Here is a 27,932-nt window from a genome sequence, read left to right on the forward strand (position 1 = left end):
AATTTTGCTTGACAACAATCCGATGATAAAAGCACACGCATGTAGGTCTATTTAATTTCGCTTATGATTAGTTAACAGTAACAGTGATTAGTTAACTCTTTCGCTTCAATTCCAGGAATTTATCACAAATCATAAACGCTCGCGTAGTTTTATCATTGTCTTTGTGCGGTGTTCGTTAAACGACTCCAAGAGGAATTAAATCAAACTGCACGTGGAGTTGTCATATCTAGACGCAGCAGGCAATTCATATCTGTGCGAGGTGTTGTGTTCTTTTTATCGCTCTCTCCAGTAGATGCAGTCATCTGATAAAAAAAGATGAACACGATATACCTCCATTTATGCATGTGGGTTCACTTAATTTTGCTTAACACTCTCACAAATAATTGTTAAATAGTTATGTGCAACGTAGGTACGTATTATCTGCACAAAAATATTTTTACACCTACTTATGCTTTCAGTATAAATATTTAGCGAATGTTTTATTGGATACAGCCAGAATTCTACACGAAAGTTCTAAGGTGAATGTCCCAATTTCTGCTCATTTCGTATTTTTCTTATTATTATATACGTTACGTTTGTACTATAGTTGCAACAAAATAATTCTAAATTATTTAAACATTTACGCGAGTGTTGCACGAGTGTCGCTATTTTTCATGAGCAGAAATACGGACATTTACAGCATTATATATTTAATTACAAATTACTAATAGTTAAACATCTTGAAGTGTCTTTCCGAAATAGTTTTTGAATCGGTTGATTTATTATTAAAGAATTAATCAATTACTCTGCAAATTTTCAACGCAAACAAATTTTTTACACCTTCTTTATGACGAGTTGCCTCTTAAATCAGCAGAAATTGGGACATTCACCTTATTGTCTTCGTGTCATACATATTATTCGTTTGTACCTATAAGTGGGAAAATGATTTTATCAATTTGCTGAATTTTTATGCAATTACCTTTGGAAATTTACCTATTATATTATTTGGCCACCTCGCTACATTACCTCTCACCTTTCGCGCTAACCTGCAGGCAAGCTTCTCTGTCCTTCAAGCGAATGGAGTACAAAGCTGGCACGGTATAAAGGTGGGAGTCATGTCTGGCGTGGCTCGCGGTGGGAAAATTAGGCTTGCGTGACCAGTTGATTTTGTACTGACTATAGTCCTGAAGTTCCCTCGCATTTTTGTTTGCTAATATAGTAAAACAATACTTATTAATATATTCTTCTGTAAATCGTCAGCCTCTTTATCCCACAGTTGGAAAGAAAAACTTATAAATGTGTAATGCAGTATTGCATCTCCTACGTTTCTTTTGCTGTAAATATCATGTATTATAAATTTTACACAAAAGATTTACGTTTAGTTTTTAACTTGTTTTAAACATTGCAAGGAGGAAGCATCCACTTTAAATTACTATATAACTATCGCACTTTAAATCCATATTATTAAGAAACCTCGCCCATCCCACATTTTCTTCGTGCAGAAGTTTTTCATGCAAAAAATTCGACCGCGCTACTTTTTTCCACTCTCGAGAAACTAGATTTTGCGCTTTGACCGTAGGAAACGCGAATTGTACGAAAACACACGCTTGCTATTGGTAGGTACTTATGCAAGCAAATTATTGCGCGTGCGCACGTAGGTGCAATAGGTTTGGAAAAATGGGGCGCACGTACGTTTGCAGTAAGGACGAGCGGGTCGGTGGTGGATAGGAAGAGGTGGATGAAAAGTAGAATGAGGCCAAAAGGACCTATTGAAACGAGCCAGGACCTCTTGAGGGTCCCGTTAGCCTCGTTCCATTTGTCCGTCCGTGACCCCTGCGACATAGATGCGAGTCTATCGTATTTTATCCAGCAATCGCCGTCGCACCGTAATTGTACGAGGCGACGAGACGCGAGCCGTCCTTCTCACTTTTTTATGCCACGCTAAATTGGGTTGTAGAAAGGAACTGTCGAACGATTATTGAAATCGTTTCTCCTCGCTCCGCCATCGATTAACATTTCACGGCGAACGAGTAGTTAAGTGTCTATGGCCTTTTCGAAAACAGCGAGCTCTTTTCGCTAAACTTTCGATAGAGCACAGCAATACGTTGAACGTAGGGTAGCTACTTTATGGTTTTAATCGTGTTACGTAAGTATGAGTTGTACGCTATCAGTCGTACCGAACGAACTTACTTTCAATGTCGTTTTAAGCCCCAACAAACGCAATGTCACAGCGGAACAACTTTGTTCTGTAAATTAGTTTTTGAGTAGGTACGACGCGTAGAACTATAATCATAAATGATAGTTAACATTCAATGATTTTGGACAGCTGTAGGATAGGATTCGTGTTCTTTAATTGCACAAAACAGATTTGTACAGTAAAGGCTCGACATTAAAGTTGCAAGCAAAATAAGCACGATCGATTAAGTGAATTTTTTTATTGGGAATTTTTTTTCCATGTCTTAGGTCTCAGGATTTTAATTTTGTTGCGGTAGGTTCGACGACAAGCCTGGTTAAGTTATTTATTTAAATCATGGTTTATCTTCTTTACGGGGTAATGCCACTGTAGAGACCGGAAAGACAGCCTCATTTTGAGAATTTTTTATGCGAGTATAGTGGATGGAATACAAAATCAGTCCGGAGGCGTTTATTGTACATATCTTGAAGTATGATCAAAATTAATTTGTAATTTTTTTAATACAAAATGGCGGCGCCCAAGGGCAGCGAAAGAAGCTTCTTCTGAAAAACAGTGTTCCGCGGCCGGAAAGATTTCTACTTCAATTTTTGACCTAGAACAAAAAATCCAAACTTGTTCAGTTCCATATAAGATTATCTCGGGAAGTACGCGAGGAAAATAAAAAAATACTGTCTTTTGTAAGAATGGTGCGTGATTAGATAAAACGTTTCAACAATTTCGAGGTTGTGGCAGTTCCATGTTTTGTTCAATCACAAACCATTCGTACAAAAATCAGTACTTTTTAATTTCCTCGTGTACTTCCCGAGATAATCTTATATAGAACTAACAAATTTTCGGTTTTTTGTTCTAGGTCAAAAATCGAAGGAGAAATCTTTCCGGCCACGGAACACTGTTTTTCAGAAGAAGCATCTTTTGTTGAATTGTGGCGGCGCCATTTAGTTTTAAAATTTTTTTTAAAAAATTGAGATTACACTTCAAGGTGTGTGCAATAAAGGCCTTCGAACAAATTTTGTATTCTATTCACAATACTCGCAGAAAAAAATCTCAAAATCAGGCTGCCTTTCCGGCCTCTACAGTGACATCACCGTCTAAAATCGAGAGGCTTTCGGATATGTATGCATAACTTCCGAAAAACAATAGTTTTTTAATTGAAACTTTTTTTATCAGTAGTTCATAATACTGTGTAAAGATAGGGAAAAAACGGAAAATGTTTATCAAGCCGTTGGGTTGTAAAAAAATCCGCAAAATGTACACATTCTCCGAGGGTTCAAACGGGTATACTCCCCTAAATGAAAATAAACGAGGCATTCTGCGTTTCGGGATCGGTCAGTCTGCTTTAGTTTTCGATTTTAATACAACTTTAATACGTGTTACATGAAGATTGGCGTGTGTTTCCTCTAAAGTAAAGAGAATATCACAGGACACGTTCTCCAGAAGATGTTTTCCTATAATGACGCCGGCTATTTTGCCCCAAGAATCTACTGGGGAAACTTTTAGCAATAAAAACAGCAAAATTGCGAAATTCGGGACATGAAATCCATAAAGGGAATGGACTATTTTCTTGAGGATAAACGAATGATGAACGATATTCTCAGCAGATGACTGAGCGGGGCTGTGCAAATATAGCGTGTCGTGCATTTCGCTAACGATGCATAAAAGATGTTCAAACATTATACAATCTTATAACCGTAATAGATCAAATTTGTGTACTTACAAAATATAGACTACCCTTATTCCCGAATAAAGTAATACTCGAATGGAGGAAAATATATTTCCTTGAAACTTTACACTGTCATGTCTAATCCAATATAGATTTTTATTTAGTGAGACCGCATTGCACTGTGTTTAATTATTTGTTACAAAATATTACACGTGGAGAAGGTGTAAAAATGGACAGGGGTGGTTGGGTTTTTTTTTAAAAAAAGTTTAAGCAATTATTTATTTTCTACTGTTCCTCATTCTCTCTTCTCATTGTCAACCTGTTGGGGATTTTTACTCCAATTTTAAATTTTTTAATTTTTTGTGTCTAAATAATTTTGGAATTTTAAAATTTGTTTTAATCTTAAAATACAAAATCTATATAAAAAAAAACTATTTCCTACGTGTTTTTCTACATTTTCAGCTCTGGTCCATATTACCAACCCAATTTCTGAAACCATGTTTCTGACGAAATTTTGTAGAAGCTTCAAAATAGTTGAATTTTATCTCAGATCTATGAGCTACCACTTCCACCATTTGTTTATGCAATTTTTACATTTCTAATATGTGTCTTCCTCGAAACAGGGGCCGATTTGGGATTTTCGAGAGGGGGGCTAGGTCTGAGAAATAAACCAGGGACCTTTCACGATATTTTTCTGCTAAATGAAAGTGTTTTTTTTTTGGGGGGGGGGTATCAATTTATCATATTTTCTCTCATATTGCTAAGTTAAAATAATATTTTGCAAATTAAAATAAGTATTTTTCCCTTGAGGGAGCCCCTCCCCCCTGAATCCACCACTGCCTCGAAACAAAAAGAGTGGCCCATATTTTCATCTACTCCCCTACATACTATATAGATAATTGCATGGTTAATAGAATCCGTATTTATTAGTATTATAATATTCTATTTCTACACTACAATGGCCGTTCGAGTAATAAATCCTGAAAATCTCATAGGTGCTCGGTGTTCAAGAACGATTTATTTTATTTCAGCGAGTTGCAATGGTCTGTGCTGCAATCGAGGGACTGAAGAACTGCTAAGACATCAGGCCAGGGCAGATTTTCACGACTTGATTCATCACCACAGTAGAAGTCTGCAAGGCCTTCTAGCAACAACGGCGGATGCACTGAGAGGTTGGTCTAGTTTATTTCATCACCGTAAACAGAATAACTGAACCTTATTGCATATATCAGGTTTGGAATATACGGAGCAGCGATAAATTCAGAGTGCGATAAAAACAAAACGCAAGCAGGGGATGTTACCGAGGAAATTAATTTAAAAAAAAAATTAACTGGTATTGATATCGGTCCTGGGAACATGTTGTTAACGTTATCGTGTTTACATGATGTCGATACAATTTTTACGATTAAACAAGAATGTGATAAGTTTAGTTGTTTTATTACATTGCAATTGAAGACGCAATGGCATTGGTTAATTAACAGGGTAACCGCACGTAATATGGAACACTTGATTTTAAAAGCTTGCCAAAAATAAGGAAACGTTTTTCTGATTTAATAAAACCAACGTCGAAAGTGCGATAAAATTAATTGAGATTCATATGTAAACAGTTGAGGATGTAAAAGTTTAAATGTTTTGAAATGATGGTGGAAAAAGTAAAAAGAGTCCAATTTGGCGATTCGAAAAAATGGTATCTAATGTGGAACACCTAGGGAATTTGTAAAGAAAACTCAAAAACATTTATTTTTGCTATTAAAAATGAATATTTATTTAAATAAAAGACACAAATATACAAATATCTTTTATTTGTTACAATATATTTTAACTTTCTTGGTCTTCTATGTACTTCCCCGTTGGGCACGTGAATGACGCGCCTGAATCCAGTTGCTTCGACACGAAAGTAAGAATTATACTACGCGGAAAATAAATTTCACGGTAAACTACTTTTGAAGAATCAAAAAGAAACATATTTAATAATAAATCATACAAGAGTAATATTTTTATCGTCACTAACATATTCAACTATTTGACTGAATTTTCAGAAACTTTTGAACACCTTGAAAAACAAATATGTTTCCCTTTCCACGGCAGATTTTTGACTGAAGCTCAAAGGTCAATATGTCTGCCTTCTGTCTATAAGGAAGTTATAACTCACATGGTTCCCAGCTCAGTTCATTACTTATACCTGTCGAGATCTTGCGGTGTTCCATTTTACGTGCTGTTCCATATTTCGTGCACCCAACCTGTCTGCCAAAGTTTCATTTCTTCAAACACTTCAGCAATTTTTCTGTCTTTAACCAAAAGTACAGGTCGGGAGAGGTTCGATGGGGTGATTTCCTACTTTACTGGGGTTTGTCGGTTTTTAAAAACCGGGTTTAAAAGCCGTATTTTTTTTTTTATAAATTTGTAAAATTCGAAAATCGGTTTTTAAATTTAAAAAACCAGTTGTATACACTAGAATATATATCTAAAAATGAATTAATTATTTAATTAAAAGCGTTACAAATTTTACTTGAAATCGCCTCGGACCGTCATTTCATATGTTTTCACCACCATTGTTTTGTATTTAAATCCAATAGAGCAACTAGATTTGTCGATGCTTGAGAAATCAATACTTGTAAACGTACACAGAAATGGAAGAACTGAGTTGTAGAAGAGTGAACCATATCGTTCCCAGTGGCAGCACGTGAATGCAACGCGACTTTCTAATTTAATTTTCTGCAAACTAAAGTGTCAGATACGAAACACATATCTTTGCTATTCCGAATTGCTGTTTCGGAATGTAGACAAAATTGTATCCACTACTTTCCCAACACTTTAATAACACTAATATGCTATTCCTATAAATTGAGTGCTCGATTACAGCACCACTTTACTTTACAAATACAAGGTAGGTATGCACGCATATACATTTCGACCCCCCCCTGAAATTCGTCTTACGATTAGTCTCGAAAATTATTCAGGAACTCGACCCCAGTGGTTTCGAGGCGGTTCGCATTGGCGGTACAGTTTATCGAGGGTTGGAATTTTTGATGAGGCGCGTGTATTCCTTGCGTCGATACGGAGGATAGCAATAACCAGCAAGTTGACCCTAAACGGCGGAGGGTAGAATGAGGAAAGAGAACAGTAACGACAGATCGTTCGAATGGAGCATTTTGTAGCCGTGCAGAGAGTTCCAGAAATGGGATTGAGCGAAACGGTTTCTTAAATTGGCAAAACCCAGCCGAGGTTACTATTTTTACGTGCCAACTGGAACGTGCGCTCTCTCCCTCTTTCTTCCATCCCCCTCTTCTTTCATCTCATTCTCCTCCATTGCTCCTTATCTGCCATTGAGACGTGTCATTCGATCTCGACTTTCGATGTGTTAAAGTTTGTGAATTATTAGATCTTTTTGTTGAGCCTTTAAAAATTGGTATTATTATATATACATCTGTGAAGGGAAAGAAAAAAAAGTGTTCCTTAGTTTATCCCCATGGATGATTTTCCTAGATTTTTGCCAGTTAGAATTAGACAAGTGCCTCGACAAATATGCTGTTTATGTTGAAAAGTAGGCTAGGCATGTGATTACATAAATTGGATAAGCACTTAAATTTCACCCGATTATATTAAAAAGGAAGGGCATTACTGGGAATTTTATTTATTGATTTCCTCTTGTCTCCACAATAAATATATATATTTATATATCTATATATAAATATAGATATTTATTGTGGAGACAAGGGGGAGTTGCACTTTGATTTTACTGGAACTGCTTATTTTTCGTTAGGTCACTCCGAACAGACTCCCCTCTCTAATTGGAGTATTTATACAAGAAATTTAGAGACATAGTTTAAATTTATATTCTTCTAGTAGTATAAACCATTTAACCGAACAGAAGTGTGAATCAATTACTTAACGTATTTAAACTCTCTGCAATTTAATAAACAAAAGTGTGTGGGGCACGTAAATCTTTAAGAAAATCGTTTCTTGACATTAGTGTCTTTATTTTTTTTAGGTATGTTACGTTACCTAGAATATAGAATTATCGGTGCCAGAAAAGTGAATATTCTATTAGTTGGAAATTTCGTAATTCGAACAGATATTAGATAATGTAGTTTAGTCAAAGAGTAACTTAAATAACTAATTATCTTTAAAAGGGTCCTTCACGGTCTTTTGATGTAAGAAACTGCATCGAATTAGCCTGTATCGATCGATGCACTTTGCTGATGACACGATATCGTAGATTGTTAGATACCAGAAATTTACTTACGCTTGCAAACACGACAATGGCAAGTATAAATAACAATGTATATACCAGAGATTACGTGTAATTACGTGTGTAGGTGCAAGCAAGACTTGGTAAATTAAATATTAAATACTACCATTTATACTAATAATGGTCTTTTCTCCAATAATGTCTTGTAGGGGAGGAAAAATTACATCGTTTAAAATACCGAAGGGTATAAACTTACATTCATAATCAGTGCCACCACTGTAGCCTCGCCTTTACTCTTTTTGTCTACGCTTGTAAATTATTATTATTATTTATTTCCACGGGTAAATACCTTTTAGTATACAATAACCGTTCAAAAGTTAGCAAGTAAACAATGTAAAAGAAAAGAAAAGAGAAGAAAAGCCAGTTCATACATAAACAAACAATAATACAATAAAATAATGAAACTAATAAATAAATTATGCGTTCTCTTTTCCATTAGATTAATAAAGAGGATTAATAATAACAACAACAAAGAAAATTAAAGTGCATTCGCCCGTTATAATTGCACAATTGTATACAACTACGTAATAGGAGAATGAGGAGCATATGAAGCATTTATAGGAAAATTAGTTAGAAATATAAATGTCAGAGTGTGTACGCGATGCACCGTTTGATGGTGAACACGATTCCGGACAGATGAATTACCTAAAACACAAAGTAAAGGCATTTTTATCATCTGTAAGACAGTCTCCATCTTGTGCAGGAAGCAAAATTTCGATGAGCAAATTAATACAATTTTTACGTTGATATTTCTGATTTTATCCTTTTTTTTTGCTGGAAAAATATTTTTATCTTTTTTTTTAAAGAATTTATATTGAAAATGTGCTTTTAAATCACGCAGGGGAATAGTTTCCTGCAGCTCCCTGTAAATTTTCATTCAAATCGTTGAAGCGGTTTTCGAGATTTTATGTTCACCGTTTTGGAAAACGTAGTTTCTGGGAAATCGCGTTTAAAGTTGGACATCGTTATCCGATCTCATGTGCAGGCTCGTACATTGTTTGCTGTAATTCCTTCAATTTTCAGAATTTCGCGGTCCGGTTGCGCTTAAAATACGTAGAGAAGATGTAGCTAGCGGAATATGCGAACATCCTGAAAACCAATTTTTGAAAATTTTGAGGGCAACCTACCCCTTCAATCAGGTTATGTATACTTTTGGGGGTATTTATTAAATTCTTAATTGAGAGCACATATCATGTACCTCCAATTTTGTTTTTTAAACTGTGCAGGTTTGTGAAGAACCTCGATAGAAGTATCAGGCGATTTTTCGTTTGTGCCCATTTTCGTCATTTCCTATTTTCCTGTATATCTTTAAAACCATGGTAGTTATATAAAAAAATTATTACAATGAAACCTTAATTTTATGCCCTACAGAACTATGTAATCGAAGTGATTTAAATTTGTAGTGAGGAATGTTCTTTTATTTAAACCACAAGATTTTTAACAATTTCTTAACAAAAACTTAAGATATCCAGGAAAGTAGGAAATCACACATTAACCCTTATCATATACCTCAGCTTAAAATGAACGTGATATAAGAGTTTCTACTTCCAACATTTTTTCTACGAGGGTTCACCAGTCACTTAGGGTAATTTTTAAAGAATCACCGTCTATTTTTTTTAGAGAATTTCGAATATCTCGCCACCGTTAATGAAAGCAACCCCGAAATGTCCATCATCGACGAGCAATCCATATGAACCTACACACACTTACGCCTTAGAAATCGACGGAACTCTGACTTCTGAATCCGGGAACTCGAATTTCTCTGGTCGTTTATTTTTTTTTTTATGGGCGAGCGTAGCTAGGTCGCGTCAGGATATCAGGGGAATCAAAAGCCGTAAAGGCTTTGAAGCGTCTTGGCGGGAAACGAAAACTCGTACGGTTAAATACGAATCGAGCTCTCTCGATACGAACGCTCCGCGGACTCGTACCGTCGGCGGTGGTTTTTCTGCCCTTTTCTTCCTATTTCTCATTCTGCCCTAGGCTCTCTGGTTTTCCCCTTCTATTCTCTCTTCCTTTCCAGACACGTACAGCTCGCGTTGCAGCTTTCGAAGTTTTTACTTTTGCCACCCTCCACTCTTCGTTTTTACCCTTCTTTCCAGCCCCCCGTTCCCCTACTGCCCCTCTCACCCCCTTGGCCTTTGTCGCCCCCTCTTTAGCGTGGCAGTCTCTCCTCCTCGTTCGCTCGATTCGTTTCCTGATATGACGTAAAAATGGCGCGGAGTATGTGGCCGAATTTCACGGAATAGTCTCCGTAAACGCGTGGCCGAGATAAATTTAAATTCGTAAGTAGGAACGGCGGAATAGTGAAGCTGGAATGGCGTGATTCCTGGAATAAGAAGCGCGTGCACGGGCGATTTTGGAAGTCTCGCACGCTCTTTTCGCGGAGGCTCGCGTTTGGATAGCAGCAATTTGGGGGGCGACGGGGAATTTTGAGGACGGATCGAAATAATTTTGCTTCCAGGGAATGTATGTGACTTTGATCGCGTATGGAATACTCAATGACGTATTGTAATTTATTGTGAGCTGGTTAGGGTTTGTCGGATTAAAAACCGGTTTTTATTTATAAATTTGTAAAATTCGAAAACCGGTTTTGAATTTAAAAAACCGGTTTTATATACTAGAATTAATATGCAGAAATAAATTATTTATTTAAAAACGTTAACATTTTGACTTGAAATCGCCTCGGGCACAAGCATATTGTAATAGGTAACAGTTTACTGTAAAACCACTCTTCATGAGTTCATATTTTCAGAAAAAAATACTAAATGGAATAAAGATTTATAATTGGGTACCGCCTTTTAAAAGATTTATATTTTGTACGGATTTTAGTTATTATAATTTTTTTATTTGGTTCCTTATATAGTATATTTTACTTTGTTATATTTTTGTAATTCCATAACATTAAGGAAACTGAAAATTTTTAAAATAGGTACAGGTATTTATTTACTATTTTAATTTTTTTTTTTGTGAAAATTCGAAAACCGGTTTAACTGTTTTCTTTTTTGGGAATAGTGGAATTCGAAAACCGGATTTTTCAAAAGTCGGTTTTTGTATAAACCTTAGAACTGGTCCCTTGAAAACTATCGCGCGTAGGGGTTGTATAGTATAGAAATTTCTTTACTGTTGGTATCTCTCGTCTTTATGTAAATTTTTATGACGTAAAGAAATAGTGGCCCCGATTACTTGTTAATGGACTATTTCGATTCTTTTTAATTGCTCAATTTTGTCTTGCTGAATAAGAATTTATGAACTTGAAAATATAAGGATTCTTGTTTTTGAAGAATCAAGCAACCCAGTTAAAAGTGTCGTATCGGAAGGAGAATAATTGTTGGCAGCGTGCTGTTTCGTGAATAGGATTTTTCTTGGAATTTTTTAAAGAAGATTTCATCGTTCTTACCCGCTGAGATGTTGTTTTGATTTCGTGGCTGAAGAATGCTTTGGGGATTTTCATGGTAGAGTCCGTTCGAGATCAAAGTCTTAAAGAGCAACGTTAACAGGCACCTTACAAATTAATGAAAATAGAGGCTAGGAAGGATAGAAAACGAAGCACAAGAAACAAACCGAAAATAGTCTGCGTCTAATCCTGGCGAAGTTCTTGCGTAGGTTCTCTCTCTTGACGTTCCATCGCAAGAATAGAAAACCTTTGTGAAGCAAAGATTGGGGATCTATTTACCTCCGTTCTTTGTTGCTCCTTTTACTTTAAATTCTTTTGTCGTTCCTTAGTTCTGTTCTCGTTCATAGCCCACTATCCTAGAGGAAGTTTTAAAGTTTAATAGGTACACACATTCACTTTGAACTTGTGTCAAATTTTAGCTCAATCTGTCCAGTAGTTTTTGAGAAAAATGTGCGCCCGATTTAACAAAAATTATTTCGAAAAAAAAACGCGTTTAAAGTTTTTCATGCAGTACGACCTATACGACTGAAGTTGCGGTAGATAACAACTAATTTCTGTAACTTACCCCTAATCTGCTATACCAGGACCGTAGAGGAAACCTTCCTCAGCTTCAAAAAAATCATGTTGCACAGCTCTCTCTTCTCTGCTAGCAGTCATAGCCTCTTTAGACACAGGGGTCGAAGGAACGATTGCCGGCCACGCTGTGGCCTTAAGCCTCTATAACTCTGGGAGTTTCTCGAATTTCACCTTAACAGGTGTTTTAGGGAAATATTTTCGAAGCCCTAAACTATTCGAAAATCAAAAAAAAAATCGAATTTTTGGGTAGAATACCCCCTTAAACCACGCTCCGTCCGATGCACCCGCCTCAGGTCTCAACTCTCGAAAATCAGGCTATAGCTCCCAGAGCTAACAAACGCAAGAAGATGGAAAAGGGAGAACCTACTCAACCTCCACGATAGAAGAGCATAACGCAAATAAAACCCGTTGCAAAAGCCAAAGGAACCCTACGTGATTTCCACCAGCCCCGATTAATTCTTTACGAATGTGTATTCCGTTCGAATCCCACGGCGCGCGGCGGTCGAATAAACGAATGCATCCCGCGGTTGCAGCGGCAGCGACCTGTCGATTGCACCTGGTTCAGAGAGAGGCTGTGAGAGTGGAAAGGAGAAAAGGTGAGCCGTGCAGTCGCACGCATACCAGTTCGGGGCTGCACCACAGCATATCTGGTCCTGTTTGATGTCCAGGACCAGGTTCCACGGTCTGGATCAGGAGGGTTGGCCGTGGAGAAGGGAAGGACGGAGGGGCCAGGGCTCGGTTTCTCGTATCCGTGGCCGTATAAGGCTATGCGTGCATTGCAATTTGTAATGCTGTTCGATGCTCTCTGGAAAGTGCAGCTTGCACGAAACCTCCGGGCCACGAATTCGAAACTGGCCGGTCCATTCGGCCACGAAATGTGCTAGTGGTAATTATCGCGAGGAGGCTGCTTCGCCCAGCGGTCGTGTGTCTGCTGTGCAACGCGAATACGCCCGCGCGGACGCGACTTACGTCTTGCTAGGTGGATACCCAATTAAGCAGATATTTTCGGGTGCTATTTCGGGTTCTGCGTAAGAACGATTACAAGACCGAGGAACTTGAGAATCTTAACTTAATATAAGAGTAGCAGTGAAAAATATTATGTGGTGAAATGGCAGCCTTGTACAAAAATATGGATGGTTTTTTGTAATCCGTCCGTCTTCTAGTGATCGTATAGAAAGCTTTTGCAAACGTTGGGTTAATTCTGTTGTCAGAAGAACTAATTAGAAGAACATCATTCCGCGAAGGACGCATTTAAGGGGTTACGCTCAGGAGGCCGGAAAATGTGTGATGTATGGGATTTTTTTTCTCAGAAACTATAATACTTTATTCAGAAAACTTTTTTCTGTTTGAAAGGTAGTACATTTAGCTATGTCCCCGAATTTTGGCGTTAAAAAATATTTATTGATAACAAAGTTATTTACAATCTAATAGAGTCCTGTTCGAAAGAGGGGTGTTCGATTGTGGTCGAAAATCGACATTTTACGTTTGAACATTTGCCATTTTGTCCTAAATCAATATTTCGAAACACTCTTCGTCGAAGGACTACATAATCTAATGTATTAACTAAATTTTTTGGAATTTTCGATTTTAAATAATCCACTTCCGGGTTATCGTGGTCACCGCAAACCCCAAGTTCAAACACGACATCTAGGAGATTGTAAATAACTTCGTTATTAATAAATATTTTTTAACGTCAAAATTCAGAGACACAGCTAAATCTACTACCTTCCAAACAAAAAAAAGTTTCTTGAATAAAGTTTTATAGATACTGAGAAAAAAAATCCCAAATATCACACCTTTTTCGGCCTCCTGACTGAGCGTAACCCCTTAAAGTAATTAATGCCACGAAATCCCTGTTTCCCCAACACAAAATAACAGCGAGCCCAAAAATCCAAAACACGTTCTTTCGTAACAAGCCCCATTACACACGTAATCAATTTTATGATACTGAAAATGTGGATTGCTATACAAAATGTATAGTAGCATTTTTAACAGCGTGAATCGCGAGGCGATCATGACTATTCAGAATTAAACCCGTTCGGTATTTTTAAAACGCCTTTCGCCACCCAACATCGCGAACCCGGTTCCCCAAAACGACCTCACCCATTCGTCCGCCTGATACATATTTTTTCGCCGCGAATAATAAGATTCCACGCGCAATTAGCCCGCCAGGACCCCCTTGAACCGTGAAACATCGGTGGCGTCGGCGTGGTTCAAAGTGTTGGTCTTCCCTGGCGTCGTTCTATTCCGTTTTCGCACGTGGGGTTGTTAAAACATCAACAAGTACGACCGCTGCGATTCTAAGTGCACTCGCTGTCCCGCCCAGCGGGAGGGCGTTGCTATTATTGTTGCTGGAGCATTCATGAACCCCCGACACGCGTGAGACACGTTTTATGCGGACGATATCGAACAATGGCAATCTTGCCTCGCTGGTAGGAAAATAATCTCGAGATCGAATTACATTAATGTTTCCAGCTTGTGTTTACGATCGACCTTGCGCCGGGTTCTACCGATATCGTCACGTTTCAAAAGCGATTTTAATGCCTATTTAGGGCCGGATTATTTTGGGAACGAGAATCCGTCTGGTTCGAAACATCCACGCGTTCCGAATGCGATTTTAAGGGGTTGTGCCTAGTCAGGCGGTCGAAAAGAGGCGAATATTTGTGAATTTTTTTTGAAGAAGCGGAAGCGTATATTTTTACAGAACTTTTTGCACTTAAAAGAGCAACATTTAAAGAACATTTGGTAATTTTTTCGTAGGAAAATATTTACGTTTATAATAAAATAACAAGCGACGTCCAAGAAGCATTTTTAAAAATTTGGTTTTGCCGTGAGCATTACCATTCGGAAGCAGGTTATCTAAAATCAAAAAACAAAATAGATTTCGTTAGTATATTAATGTATCCTCAGGTTGACGGAGAGATTTTTCCGAAATATTAATTTAAAACAAAATGGCAGCTATTTAAATTTGAAATTCTGATTTTCTCGCGTGATTTTTGCAGGAAAAAATCAGGATTTCAACTTTAAATAGCCGCCACTTTATTTTAACTGACGTCGTTTTTGTCGAACGAATAACACAGACTTAACGACGTCGTTGATGGATGCAATTAAAACTCAGCATATTTTTAAATAAAAAGTGAAATTGTTTTATTTTTTACGAAATATAGTGTAATTGTTTGATTTTTGCAGGCGCATAATTTTCGCTACAATGATTTCCTAAACTTGAAACTTGTGTTTTTAGATTCTACTCGTCAAATACTATCAAAAGACCCAAAAATTGATTAGAAATTTTGGGTCCCCCAAAATGAAATTTACCCTCAATTTCTATCGTATTCGTATCATTAGGCAGCACATATATATGACACGCGTAAGTGTGTGGTGACGCGCACGTTTGTTTGAACTTGCAGGAGGAAGTTTAAAGTTGGATTTGGGATACCTAAGCGTTTTATAGATAGAGTGAGACTTGAAATGTAGAGAACGACGAATGTAAACAAGTCTTAAAATATTAGCACGAGTGTTTAATTGAGAACGTCAAATACTTCCTGCGCGAGTTCTCATTTTTGAGAAGATCAGTTGTGTACGAAATATAAGAAATTCATTTATGATACTTGATACATGCGTTTGTTAATGAAAAAATTGTTGGATGTAGCTTCGCTTGTAATACCCACATAAAATTATTCCCCAGTGATATAACTTATTCTCCAGATATTCCAAGATCTGCATGGAAGAATATTATGCCTCTGTTCATTTTAAAAAATGCAAACCAGCATGTACAAAAATCCGTGCAACCTAAATTTAACTTACACATTTGCGGGTTTAACCCCTTCGCTATCTGGTGACGAAAATTAGAACCTGAAAGAGTAGGTCACTGGTTGCGGTTACATGTAGAAACTGTGTAAATAAGTAATTTGAAATATACATTTTATCTTGTTTGTGGTAAAATTTTTGCTTATCAATTTTTCTGCTATAATCAATTTACTTACACTGCGTTCCATATAAGAGTGTACCGACGCCCCTACCGATTTGCGACCGAACTGCGCAGCTGCCACGGATCTGACACACGCGATTGGTCGTAGCACTTTCGCGATTGGCCGCAGCACTTTCCCCGCCGGTTTACTGCCAGTCAACAGTGTATCCCTGCGCGAAACGAGTACGCTCTAATGTGGAACGCAGCGTAGCGTCTACTTTCAGTGACTGTAAAAATTCTTCGTTTATTATTCGCCAAGATGTTTTGTAAATTAATCTTTCTTCAAATTAGAACTACCTTGGTAAATAAACACGCGGGATATCTCGTCCGTGGCGTCGTGCGAACCATATTTGTGTCGCGGGATAACTCGTCCGTGGCATCGTACGGACGACATAATGTTGCGGCATAACTCGTCCGTGGCATCGTACGACAGATACCGTGCGGCGAGATATCTCGTCCACGGTCGCGAAGGGGTTAACGAATGTTCCAAAGCCATTTCCTTCTGTTAAAATTATAAAATGTCCCTCGCGAGAAAAGTTTCATTCCACATTTTACTACAAATTGCGGGACATGCCACGCATGTCCCTACCTACTCGCATCAAATGCATTGCAACAAATTATTAGCGTGCACGCTCCGCGGTAACGCACTCGAGTAGGCATCGTCGGTTGACGAGGGATATTAACGACACAGTTAAGCGTCAAAGTGCGACCAGCCGTGAAACGTTTCTAATTTTACGATCGCGTTATCCCTGTTGGCAAGTTTTCCAGACAAAGTGAACTATAAAAGTCACAGCGGCGTTTGAAAAACGATTGGGCAGGTCGTAGAGCGAGTTTACGCTTTCGAATTAAGGAGGAGCGGTTTGAGTGCTGTCGATGGGCTGGAAGTGCTCTTAATTAGCATCCTTGTGACCGAATCGTGGTGTTACGATGCCTTCGGCTCCGCGTGTGGCGCGAGGCAGCGCTGTTAGAGGGAGAAAAGGATTTTTGCACGTGCTGGGCGGGCCAGGTCATCGGCCTGCATCGTGGTAATTTATTTTAAACCCATGACAGAGGGCGTCCAACGAAATTTCTCTCAGACATTACGCAATCCCGCAAGCCTCGATTGCCCGCGTCGCGTGTATTTATCGTTTTGTCGCGACCAATTAGTAAAGTCGGGAATAAGACAGGCATATTTTACGTTAATCGCCGGGCACTTTGTGGCGTGGATTTGGAATTTCTCTCGGGTTACCAGCAGCGTATTAAGGTGGTGTACCCGTTTGACTCCTCGGAAAATGTGTACATTTTGTGGATTTTTTAACGAGTCAACGGCTCGATGAAGATTTCCCGTTTTTTTACTATCTTTACATAGTATTATGAACTACTTATAAAAAAAGTTTCAGTTAAGAAACTATTGTCTTTCGGAAGTTATGCATACATGTCCGAAAGTCTCTCGATTTTAGACGGCTAAACGGTGGGTCTGGAAACAGCTGTATGACGTGTCTGACGTGAAAAACAATAAAATCTTCTTATAAAGTATGTCAATAGCTATCGTCCAACGGGGCTGATTTTGAAAATTTTGAAAAATAAAGAAATGGTGAGAGATCAAAGGTAAAGTTTCATTTTTCTGAGAGAAAAGGCCACCTTTTTTCTTTATAAATAATAAACGGAGAATCGGAATAAAAAAAGCCCTCGTTGGGCGATGTGGAATCTTATTACGATCCTGCATGCAAAATTGGAAGTGAATTGGTTGAACGTAGCGCGAGTTTTTAGGCCCACCGTTTAGCCGTCTAAAATCGGGAGACTTTCGGATATGTATGCATAACTTCCGAAAGACAATAGTTTTTTAACTGAAACTTTTTTTTTAAGTAGTTCATAATACTATTTAAATATAGTAAAAAAATGGGATATCTTCATCGAGCCGTTGACTTGTAAAAAAATCCACAAAATGTACACATTTTCCGAGGGTTCAAACGGGTATACCCCCTTAACACTCGCCCACATTTAGACCTATTCTAAACAGCAAACTACCCGAGTTATCTGAGTATTACTTCTTAAAGAAGATAAGATTTTCAGATCGCAACTGGGTGAGAATCTATTACAAAAATTTATTTTCAGGAGTGCATGAATGAACATGTAGATGAAAACGGACCCTGTATTAGGTACAATCCGTTACGAAAGCCATTACAATAATTTTTAGATTCTACGGTAACACCGGTGATTTTAAAAAAAATATTCATTTTTGAAGGGATGCCAGACTTTGGAAGAAAAGGTATAAAAATCAACACGTTATTTCAATGTTACGATTAGACGAATTATTCAATCAAAACGCTTGTACCATTAACTCTCTACCTAACTCTAAACAATATATACGTGAACTTTTCGGGCGATTGACACCGAGTCACCTTTGCGTGCACTCGGTTCTGATCGCTGCGCTATACATACAAAACTTTCCGTAGCTCCCAGATTTTTTCAAGATCCCCTTTGAAACTGTGCAGGTACATTTTCGAGGTCCCAAGCAAAAAGTTTCACAGCGACTTCCCTCCTTGAGACGGTAACAAGTCGGTTTTATCGAAAATTTGGTAAAACAGGGCACGAAACGCGGTTGTAATAAAACGAAATAGAGATTATTGAAAGTGGCTTCGTTTAATTGCGGCAAATCTCTTCGGAGAAAGTAGAGCAATTAATGGAACGACGTAGTAAAACAAAGGGTACCGAAACGATTAAAACTTTGTTTAATCTACTGTAATTAAAGCGCAACGCATGACAGCTCAGAAATTAGGAATGCAATTAACGAAACCGTATTATCGTTTCATGACGAGATTGTGAAATACGAGAATGTTTCTGCAGCTCATCAGAGGGTGAAGTAATTAATTGCGTATATAATTGAAGCGTGGTAAACTATTACTGTTATACATCTCGGCTTATAATTTCGATATTGCATTCCGTAAACTGTTAGATAGATATCGAAACATTTTCAAATTCCTCGTGGATAAACACGGAAATTAATTTTTCAAAATATTAACGTATAAACAGAATGTACGGCACGTTTCATATAAAGTATTCCACTGTATCGTCGTGGAAGAAATATTCCGTAAAAGTTGGACGACATTTTTAGCGCAGATTTTTCACTTTAACGCGTCGATCGGCCAGCGTGAATCGGTGGAGTTTCTCCCGGGGCCCAAATAATTAGAAATAATTTATCGCAACTAATAAAATGTTATATAATATTTTAAAAACAAATTTAAATGTGGTATAAGTAATATTCTTAATTTGTTTACTTTATATTGTGTATACTCGTAATTGTGTTACAAATAAAATTATTATACCTAAATTACCTCCAAAATCGTGTTTTAATTAGACGAAGAAGAGCGTCACCCGTGACGGGGCACCGCGGCATCAAAGTCGTCACCCAGATATGGGTGACGTGGCTACCAACCTGTTAATCACGCGATCGTTCGTACGAAATGTCTCCTGTTTGTCAAAGTGGATCGAACACAGTTCACGTGATAATTTTGTTAATATATGGGGACGACGGAACTTGGAATGTCAAGCTGGACTTCTAAACTACGCACCTATGCTCTACAAGAATGGAGAGAAGTGGAAATATGTGTTCAGCACTTTCAGCAGTGCAACGATATAATTAATTATAGCCGCTGCAACTTGGTAACAGAAGAATAAAATTACAATCAAACTACACTGATATGTTGGCTCTAATATGTTCAAATAAAAATAAATAGATTTTGAATGATTTTATTACAATTAATGCGTTGCATTGTACCTCAGTCGCTTCAATTCGTCTATCTTAACGATATTATCAACGATAAATATCAAGGAGATATCGATAATTTATTGATAATCGATAGTCGCATTAAATTTATTGTTACCTGCAGTGAATATTAATAATAATGACACACGCGAATTATTTATCTGTATTTCACATTACACACGAAGAAAAATACAAAAAATACAAAATGTTAAAAATAAAGTCACATTCAGAAGGGAACTTCGGTAAACCGAAATTTCCTTTTTTTTTTTTTAAAAAACATTGCAGGTTTTTAGAGGATCTCAATCGAACAGAACCACCAGGAAATTATTCATTTGCTACTTTTTGATTCTTGAGGGTGGTATCACCCCTTAAGAGGGTATTTTCGTCTAAAGGGACGAGATCCTCTATTCTTTTTAAGGACGACCCACAACATAACGACGCAATATGCATGTTTCAATCGAACGATATAAAATAAAGGCGTAAACAATCGCGTGGACAAACATACTTAATTTTCCCATTCTCGCTAAAGTTGTACCAATATTTTATCATACTTTATTATTAATAATCAGTATACTTACATACGTCTACTTGAAAACGAAGATGCCTGTTGTTTTGTAACGTGGATCGAGATCTAGAATTGACACAGTGATTCATAAAAGCCAGCTGAATGGAAGAAATTAATTATCCTTCGCGCCAAGTACTCGCCTGCTCGAAATAGTATGTTACCTGCTACTGAGATCGCCAGATATACAATTCACGCGCGAAGTAGTACCTGGGGGTGCATTCTCTTGCATCGAAGAAGCGAAACGTGGATCCCAGCAGCAACAATAAATCATTCACTTTGAGAATTGACAGCGTTGCAGGTTTCTGGAACGATAAATGTTCTGTTACAGACGTAAATCATGTTCTGGGTAAAGCACGACTATTTCCATGATTTATGGAAGTGACATAGCGCAGTAGATTGCAGGCTGTTTCAGACTAAGTAGTCCTTCGACTGGTAATTTTTCTCATAAATGCCGCGCTGATCAGAGGGAAGAAGATTAAGAACCTGTTCGCACCAGACATTTTTCTGGCTCGCGAGTGGTATTTAAAAAAAATTCGCATATTTCCCATCCGATTAGTCCTTTCTTAAAACTATTGTTATCTCCGCCAAGTAAATGTACACCACCGTGGTTCAGGACTTTTTATAGTTATCACGCGTGAGCTACATCTGTAAAGTGAATGTACCTGGAATACTAACACATATTACATAGTGACAAATAGAAGCGTCTTTCGTGGAAAGGCCTTTAATGTCGCTTGCATGCCATTTCTGGTTCGACAATCATGCGACCTCTCGCAGACATTACTAAAGAAGCTATAAAACATAAGAGCCCTTTCATACGAGTCGTTTCTGTAGCTCCCAAATAATATATCCTAATATGTAATAGAAAGGTACTTATGGCACTTATATTCCCCAGTATCTGTTCCTTAATAACAGTTGGACCACCTACGATATTTATCAGAAGTGACGTAACAGTGAACTATTACTTTTCTGTAATCGAATACCACAATCCACTTTTCTCGGCACTGTTCATAATCCTACAACAAAAAAATCCGAATTTTCACCGTGGCACGGAACGTGTCAGCGAAGGTAGAAACTGTGCACGTCAATGTGCCGTATGAAAAGGCCTTAACGAGAAAATTGTGCTAATACGGCGTCAGTTAGGGATAAACGATGGAAAAGGAAACGATGAAGGGAGGATCGAGTGAATTCGGAGTGCAGCGTGTCCGTGAAGCAGTTTGGCTGATGAAGTGGATGGGATCGATGAAATAAAAGGGATTCATGGCTACTGCCAGGGTAATGGCCGTGACGCGTGACCAAGTTGCTCTTCGAGGCTGCATTCGGATTGCGAAGGAAGGGAGGCGAAGGCGCGTCTTCCTTGTGACGGCAATAAATCGGTACATCCGTGTGTTCACGTGTCTTGGCAACTCTGAAGTCGTAACCCTAAAACGCCTCCCCCCCCCCCGCACCTCCCTTGGTTTTAAGTATCGTCTTAACCAACATCAAGGATCCCCGACGTTGAACCAAGTGCCTATTTCGTCACGGCGCACGAAGGTACTTGCGCGATGCTCACACAGCTGGCAGAAATGGCGGTAGAATTTTTATAGTGGCCCGATGTGCACCTGTTTTCTTGCTCCATTTATTGTCTTCCTTTGTGCAACGGAACAAATTAAACGACAGAATGAAAAGAAGCGATTCGGGGCAGAGAATTTGGAATACTATGCGTGCGATGATGGAATATATTAATACAGTAACTGAATTGTAGAGTTCTATGCTTATTTCTGAAGGAGTTCCTTTTTTTTTAGCAGTTTACTATTGTATTGTATGTTTGAAATGAAATGTGGATGTTCGTTTCTAGAAAGAAAGGCATTTAACGGGAGAAAATAGTGTTACTGCATTCATAAATTCGAAGATGGGGGAAAATTATGTAACTCCTAGAACCTTTTTTGTAGAGAATTTCCTAGGCTATAAATTGTATAATAACTATTTCTGTCGCAAGACTGCTGGATAACGAGATATTCGCGAAAAACAGTAGTTTTTTTTCAACCCTCTGTAAAATTTTTAGCGGCGGTCGGATCGATGAAGACTTTTGATATAAAACGATCAAATAAAGGCACATACCAAAATTTAGCTTGTTGGGAATTATTCCGTAGATTCGGCAGATTTCCGTCTAATTTTACTGCACTACATCATTCCCTCGTATCAAGGACCCCATCTTGCCTGAAACCATCGTTTTGCATAGACTGATGTTAATTGTACAACAAATAAAAAATATTGCAATTTTTAATATTGTACATTAAAGTAAATAGAATGGAGATTATAATGTAACAAAAATAATTAACTTGTCGTTTTTAAATATATGTATTTATTATAAGTCTTTTTGGTACACAAAATAAGATCCACGCAGCATGTGGACGATTTCACAGCTCTAAACTAAAGACGCGTGCTCCCACACTCATTTCTACCAACGATCTAACTGTTACAATACAATGGTTTCCTTTTGGTACTTTCATCAAATGTCTAGCATTTTGCTATTATCGTTTTTTTTTTACGATACCCCATCTTACCTCGCTATCCCATCACGCCCCTCCATTCCCCTACCTACTATACGAGGAATTTCTACATGAATTCATGTCGCATACATTAATATACGAATGTTCCATTATCGGCAATTATAATTTAGAAATCACAAACGTTTATTTTGCAATAAAATGTTTCTTAAGTGGAATTCGCCAGCCAATTTACATTCGAGTTATTCTATTATTCTTTCCCCAAATAGAACACATTGAGTTATAGAGGGTTAACGTTGGCGACTGCATAATTTTCATTTTGATTCTACGATCTTTAAAGACTGATAAAATAATAATAAAATTCGTTCGAGCGCGAGAGGATTACATTAAAAAATATCTGCTTACCTTTCATTTGTAAATGGAATCTAGTACTTCCTGTTGCTCGATGAATCCATTAAACGATCCAAACATACGAAACAACTGCAAACACGGGGCAAGAATCTGGTTACGAAAGGCGAGACCAAATACGTAATTGGGTCTCAGTGTGTTTTCTGTGTGTACGTATAATCAGTGAAATGCTCGAGGAACATAAAAAAGGACACGAAAGATGTTTAGAGCGCATACAAAAGTTGAACAAATAGTTCACCCCTGAAGATTAAGCTTATCAGGTGACTGTAAGATACTGCGCTCATGCGGACAGGTTTATTCTTCGACAGCATATCTTGGAGAACACGAAAGGTATATCAAAGTTTGCTGTGTACACCCCCGTGAACAAAAATCATCCAGCTACAGGTCGGGAGTTTGAATTCAACAAGTCCAAAATTACACCTACTTACTGCCTTTATTATTTCTTCCGAGTCTCTAAAAACTACAACTACATGGTACATAATTTATTGACTACAGGTTTAATGTAAATACGAATAATTTAAATAAAAAATCAGCCCTTCGTAGCAACGGGCAATATCATAAATTATTCCCATTATTTAGGCCAAATACTATGTAATGCCCAACCGTAAGAAAACTTTTCAGAGACTTTACAGAACATCTCCTTTGTCACAAAGTAAAGAAAGTCTCTTCTGTATTCGGTAACGCTATTCCCCTCCAGTTTTCTGCATACCAGGAGGAGGAAGCAGGCACACGTGGAAGGGTGGAATGAATTCTCTCCGCGGAGAACCGTGACACTGATTCACGCTGTAAGTTTGGGCGAAGCGACTTGCGGCAGACAGATGCAAAAGAACATGGCAAATTAGCGGTGTGTAGCGTGTAATGGTGATGCACGTAGCCCGCGAAGCTGAGTGAGAACTGAGAAGCCAATGTAGTCGTCCACCCTCGAGACGTCTCAGGGTCGGGTCGGCTCGGTGACGATTTCACAAAGGCATGCACCTACCACGCCGTGGACCAGACAGAGGAGGACGAAAGCAGAGGCAGAACACGAAAGAGTCTGACTAAAGAACGGTCAGCAGAAGGGTGGAAGTGGTCAAGGAATCCGGAACGAACCGCCTACGCGACCGAAACTCTCGTACAAGGAATCTCCTATCAAAACCTCCTATCCCGAAGCCGTGCACTTTTCTACGTGCTTGCTCCCATTTCTTCTGTGCCCGCCATCTGGTCAATGGAGACGCGTTTTCGTGTTGATTAATTAGTCGTCGATGAGTTTACGGGTTTCATTCATAATAGTTACAGGATGAAAGAGTTTGATGGGGTGAACAGTCTGAAGCAATTTGATACGTAGGGAGTGGTCTTCAAAGTGCCCTAATCTGTGACAGTATTGATTGTATAACAGTAATCTGTAACAGTATGACGTAAACCACTTGTTCGTTGTATGCGATGACCTATTATACCTGTTGTGTAGTTAATAGTTGGGTGAAAATTGTGGTTTTAATGGGCGAGAGAAGTTGGGAATGCAGGGGAGTGTTGTTTACAAGTCGTATGAAATTAGTCGAGAAGCTTTTTCTAATTATTAGAAAAGTTCCATTTTGCTGATGATCCTTGATACCTACACAGCGCGAATGATATTTGGTAAATGCGTCAGGAACTTTAGAGGTTGAAAATTTGGCGTAGGTACTTTTACAATCACTGTGTTCTCCTGGTCTATTACCCTGTGATTTTCATTTTATAACTGTGCCTATTATAAGAAAGAATATAGAATAATTGTGAAAATATTTATTGATTATAGTGCTAAGTCTATCGTAGTTAATAAGGTACCTGGAAGACGAGAGAGCATACGATCACGTGTCAGTCAATTTTTTTTATAGATAACCAATCAAAGGATTCCAATTATATAGATATAGATATAATTTTTATAGAGATCCAGGTAGCTAACTATTTCAAATCAATAGTTAGTTCTCTTTTCTGCACTAGTGCACATAAGCTTCGTAAACGAAAACAATTGCAAGACCCATTATTATGGATTATTGTGGACTTTGCTAAGCATCATTATAAATTGCAACCCTTGTATGGAATTCCTGGAATTTACCATCTGCAATTCCAGGAGCACCCTTAAAAAGGGATTCCCTAACAATGTACCAAATTGTCCACTAAAATTACCTCCATCAATCACACTTCACTCTTGCACATGGAACTGGTTCTGACAAATAGCATTTCACGTTTTGTAATACCTCTTGGTCAATCTTAGCTCGACACACATCCAAGTAACATTTAGACGACGAAAAAGGGAACAGTGCACGGTTACGTCTGAAACGCTGAATATTACACTTCAATAATTCTCAAGTACTTATTTTACCTGTTCTCATCTACACTTTTCAATGGCTATCATTCAATTCAGTCAATAAAAAAGAAGTTAAGTCTTCTTGCTCCTTATATCCTAACACGACAGTATCAACGTAACTTAACTCAGGTTGGGCTGAAAAACAGTCTCTTTGCTGAACCTCAGCTTTGTGATTCTCTTGTTCTTTTTCTGCTCGTGCTTTCTTACATATATTTGTATATATATATATACCTATATTTGCTTTTGTAATAAGGACGCTTAATAATAATAATAATAATAATAATAATAATAATAATAATAATAATAATAATAATAATAATAATAATAATTAATTCCATTCCGTTTCATAGGTTTCCAACGGAGATAGTAAAATAGTACCTACCTGTTACTGCACACTATCATTTCGACATCCATCAATAAAATAATATTTACTATAGAAAAGTAAACAGAAATTCACGTCAGCTGGAATGTTTTTCATTTTTCACAATATACGTATTCTTGATTTATTTTATCGGAGCTATCAGTTTACATTTATCAGTAAATAAATTTTATAACTCTGTATACATACTCCGTTTTTTCTTTCCTTCTGTATCACCCTTCGTTTTATCGATTCAAGGATATTTCATTTTTACAAATTTCTCGGTCGTTCGCAATATTAATAAGTCATTAAATAATATTATAACGAATTGTATTTGTATTTTGGCGGAGGAAATTTCTCCTCGCGCGGCTCGGAGAGAATTTGTCTGAGCCTTGCTGGACGCGTGGAGGATATATCGCGTACCCTAAAAGCACATTTATAGATATTTGTAGAGTCGCGGAGCCATATTTTTCGATCTAGCGTCGCATCGACCAAACCTACCTATACATGCATGCATGTCCTCCACGTCCGACGGGAAATTTACTATCAGGAAGTTACTTGCTCATATAATATAACCTGTCCACCGTCGAAACTTTCTATGAATTGTATATGCACGTGATAGAATATACTTTATGGGGGAGCGAGTATCAACGACAGGGATAAACTGCAAAGAATAAGGTAGGGGGCTGGCTCTCAAAACGTGTTCCCCGATCTGCAACTGCTTCAAGAGTTTCGAAGTGAAAATGTATCATTACGTAAAACAGTATTGGTCAGATTCCTCCGGACAGAATCACAATTACCTACCTGCTGGGTATTTACATGCATTCCCGATGCTCTAATTTCGAAACATATTGTATAAGTTCGTGAGAAACTTTTGTTGATTCCACGCGCATAACGTTTAACCCGTTCTTTACGGACGTGGCAATTTATAATTGGTAGGTACCCTTTTTAATTGAGGGCTCGGATGCAATAAGGGGACTAGCGCTCGAAAATGGGAAAAATTATTGTCCAAACGTTAAGAAATATTGGAAAATTAAATGCTGTTAAACTGTATTTTAAAAAATATAGTGTTGTAAAGCCCGCCACGACACACTATTTTTCTATTTACACCTTGTTTATCCAATCATTAGTATTCGAGATAAAAATTATAAACAAAAAAAAATTCTTCGACCAAAATCATTATTTCTTTAAACATAAACTGCGATAACTTGAGTAAATATTAACGGATCGTTATGAGACTTGAAACATAAAACTCAGAAAACTCTAGCGAAGCCGTGAAATGTATGCACAAATCTCTTATGTTAAATAATGTAATAATATTTAATTTAAAAGTAATACTGAACGTAACCCATGTCTTTCAACGTTCGCCGTTAAAAAGTATCGAGGGAATTTTGAGGTACATATAACTTGCAGCGACAAAGTTTTTTCTTAATGTACAAGGAAGTTTTTCACCAATTTTCACACTGATTAATAAATAATTATAGAAGATATGACGATATATATAAATCCCGCGCGGCACCAACAGTCAGCAACTGCGTACAATCGCGTCACACTGCAAAGACATGACGTTCTCACTATTATATATTACAAAAAAATATTGCAATATTATTTTCGAAATATTTAGTAACATTTTTATTATAGTATTTACACGCAATATTTACAATATTTACACTGTTTTCTTTACAATTTTCTGTTCTTTTATAAGTTTTTCTTTTTCTATTAATGTCCATTCAACATATTCTGGCAAGCTGTCCCAAATTTGGCACCAAAAGGATGCAAGTATCTCGATGAACTCACTACAAATACTAAAAGAAGAAAACCCTTGCTGAAAAGAGCATACATTTTATAGTTAAGTGTATGTAGATGAAATTGGGCATGTAGCTTATAAATTAAATTACACTTTGATCACGTAACACGGTCACTAATAACTTACAAAGATGTATGTGACGTTGAACATTTATAATAATAAAAGAAAAATGTTGTGTTTATGCTTTTATCACCGCGGCGCTATTGGATACCTGTTTTTTT

At 37.6% G+C, this 27,932-nt stretch overlaps 1 protein-coding gene across 2 annotated transcripts in view; it reads left to right on the forward strand.

The window, feature by feature from the left end:
• Positions 1 to 27,932, forward strand: part of Dally (division abnormally delayed protein) — a 279,160-nt gene that overhangs the window by 88,020 nt on the left and 163,208 nt on the right. For both annotated transcript variants that reach the window (XM_076807204.1, XM_076807203.1), the window contains one exon: positions 4,865 to 5,005. In XM_076807204.1, coding sequence (XP_076663319.1) covers positions 4,865 to 5,005 — 141 coding nt within the window. The remainder of the gene's footprint in view (positions 1 to 4,864; positions 5,006 to 27,932) is intronic.

The sequence above is a fragment of the Andrena cerasifolii genome, chromosome 2, assembly GCF_050908995.1.
Source record: "Andrena cerasifolii isolate SP2316 chromosome 2, iyAndCera1_principal, whole genome shotgun sequence".
NCBI classification, from domain to species: Eukaryota; Metazoa; Arthropoda; class Insecta; order Hymenoptera; family Andrenidae; genus Andrena; species Andrena cerasifolii.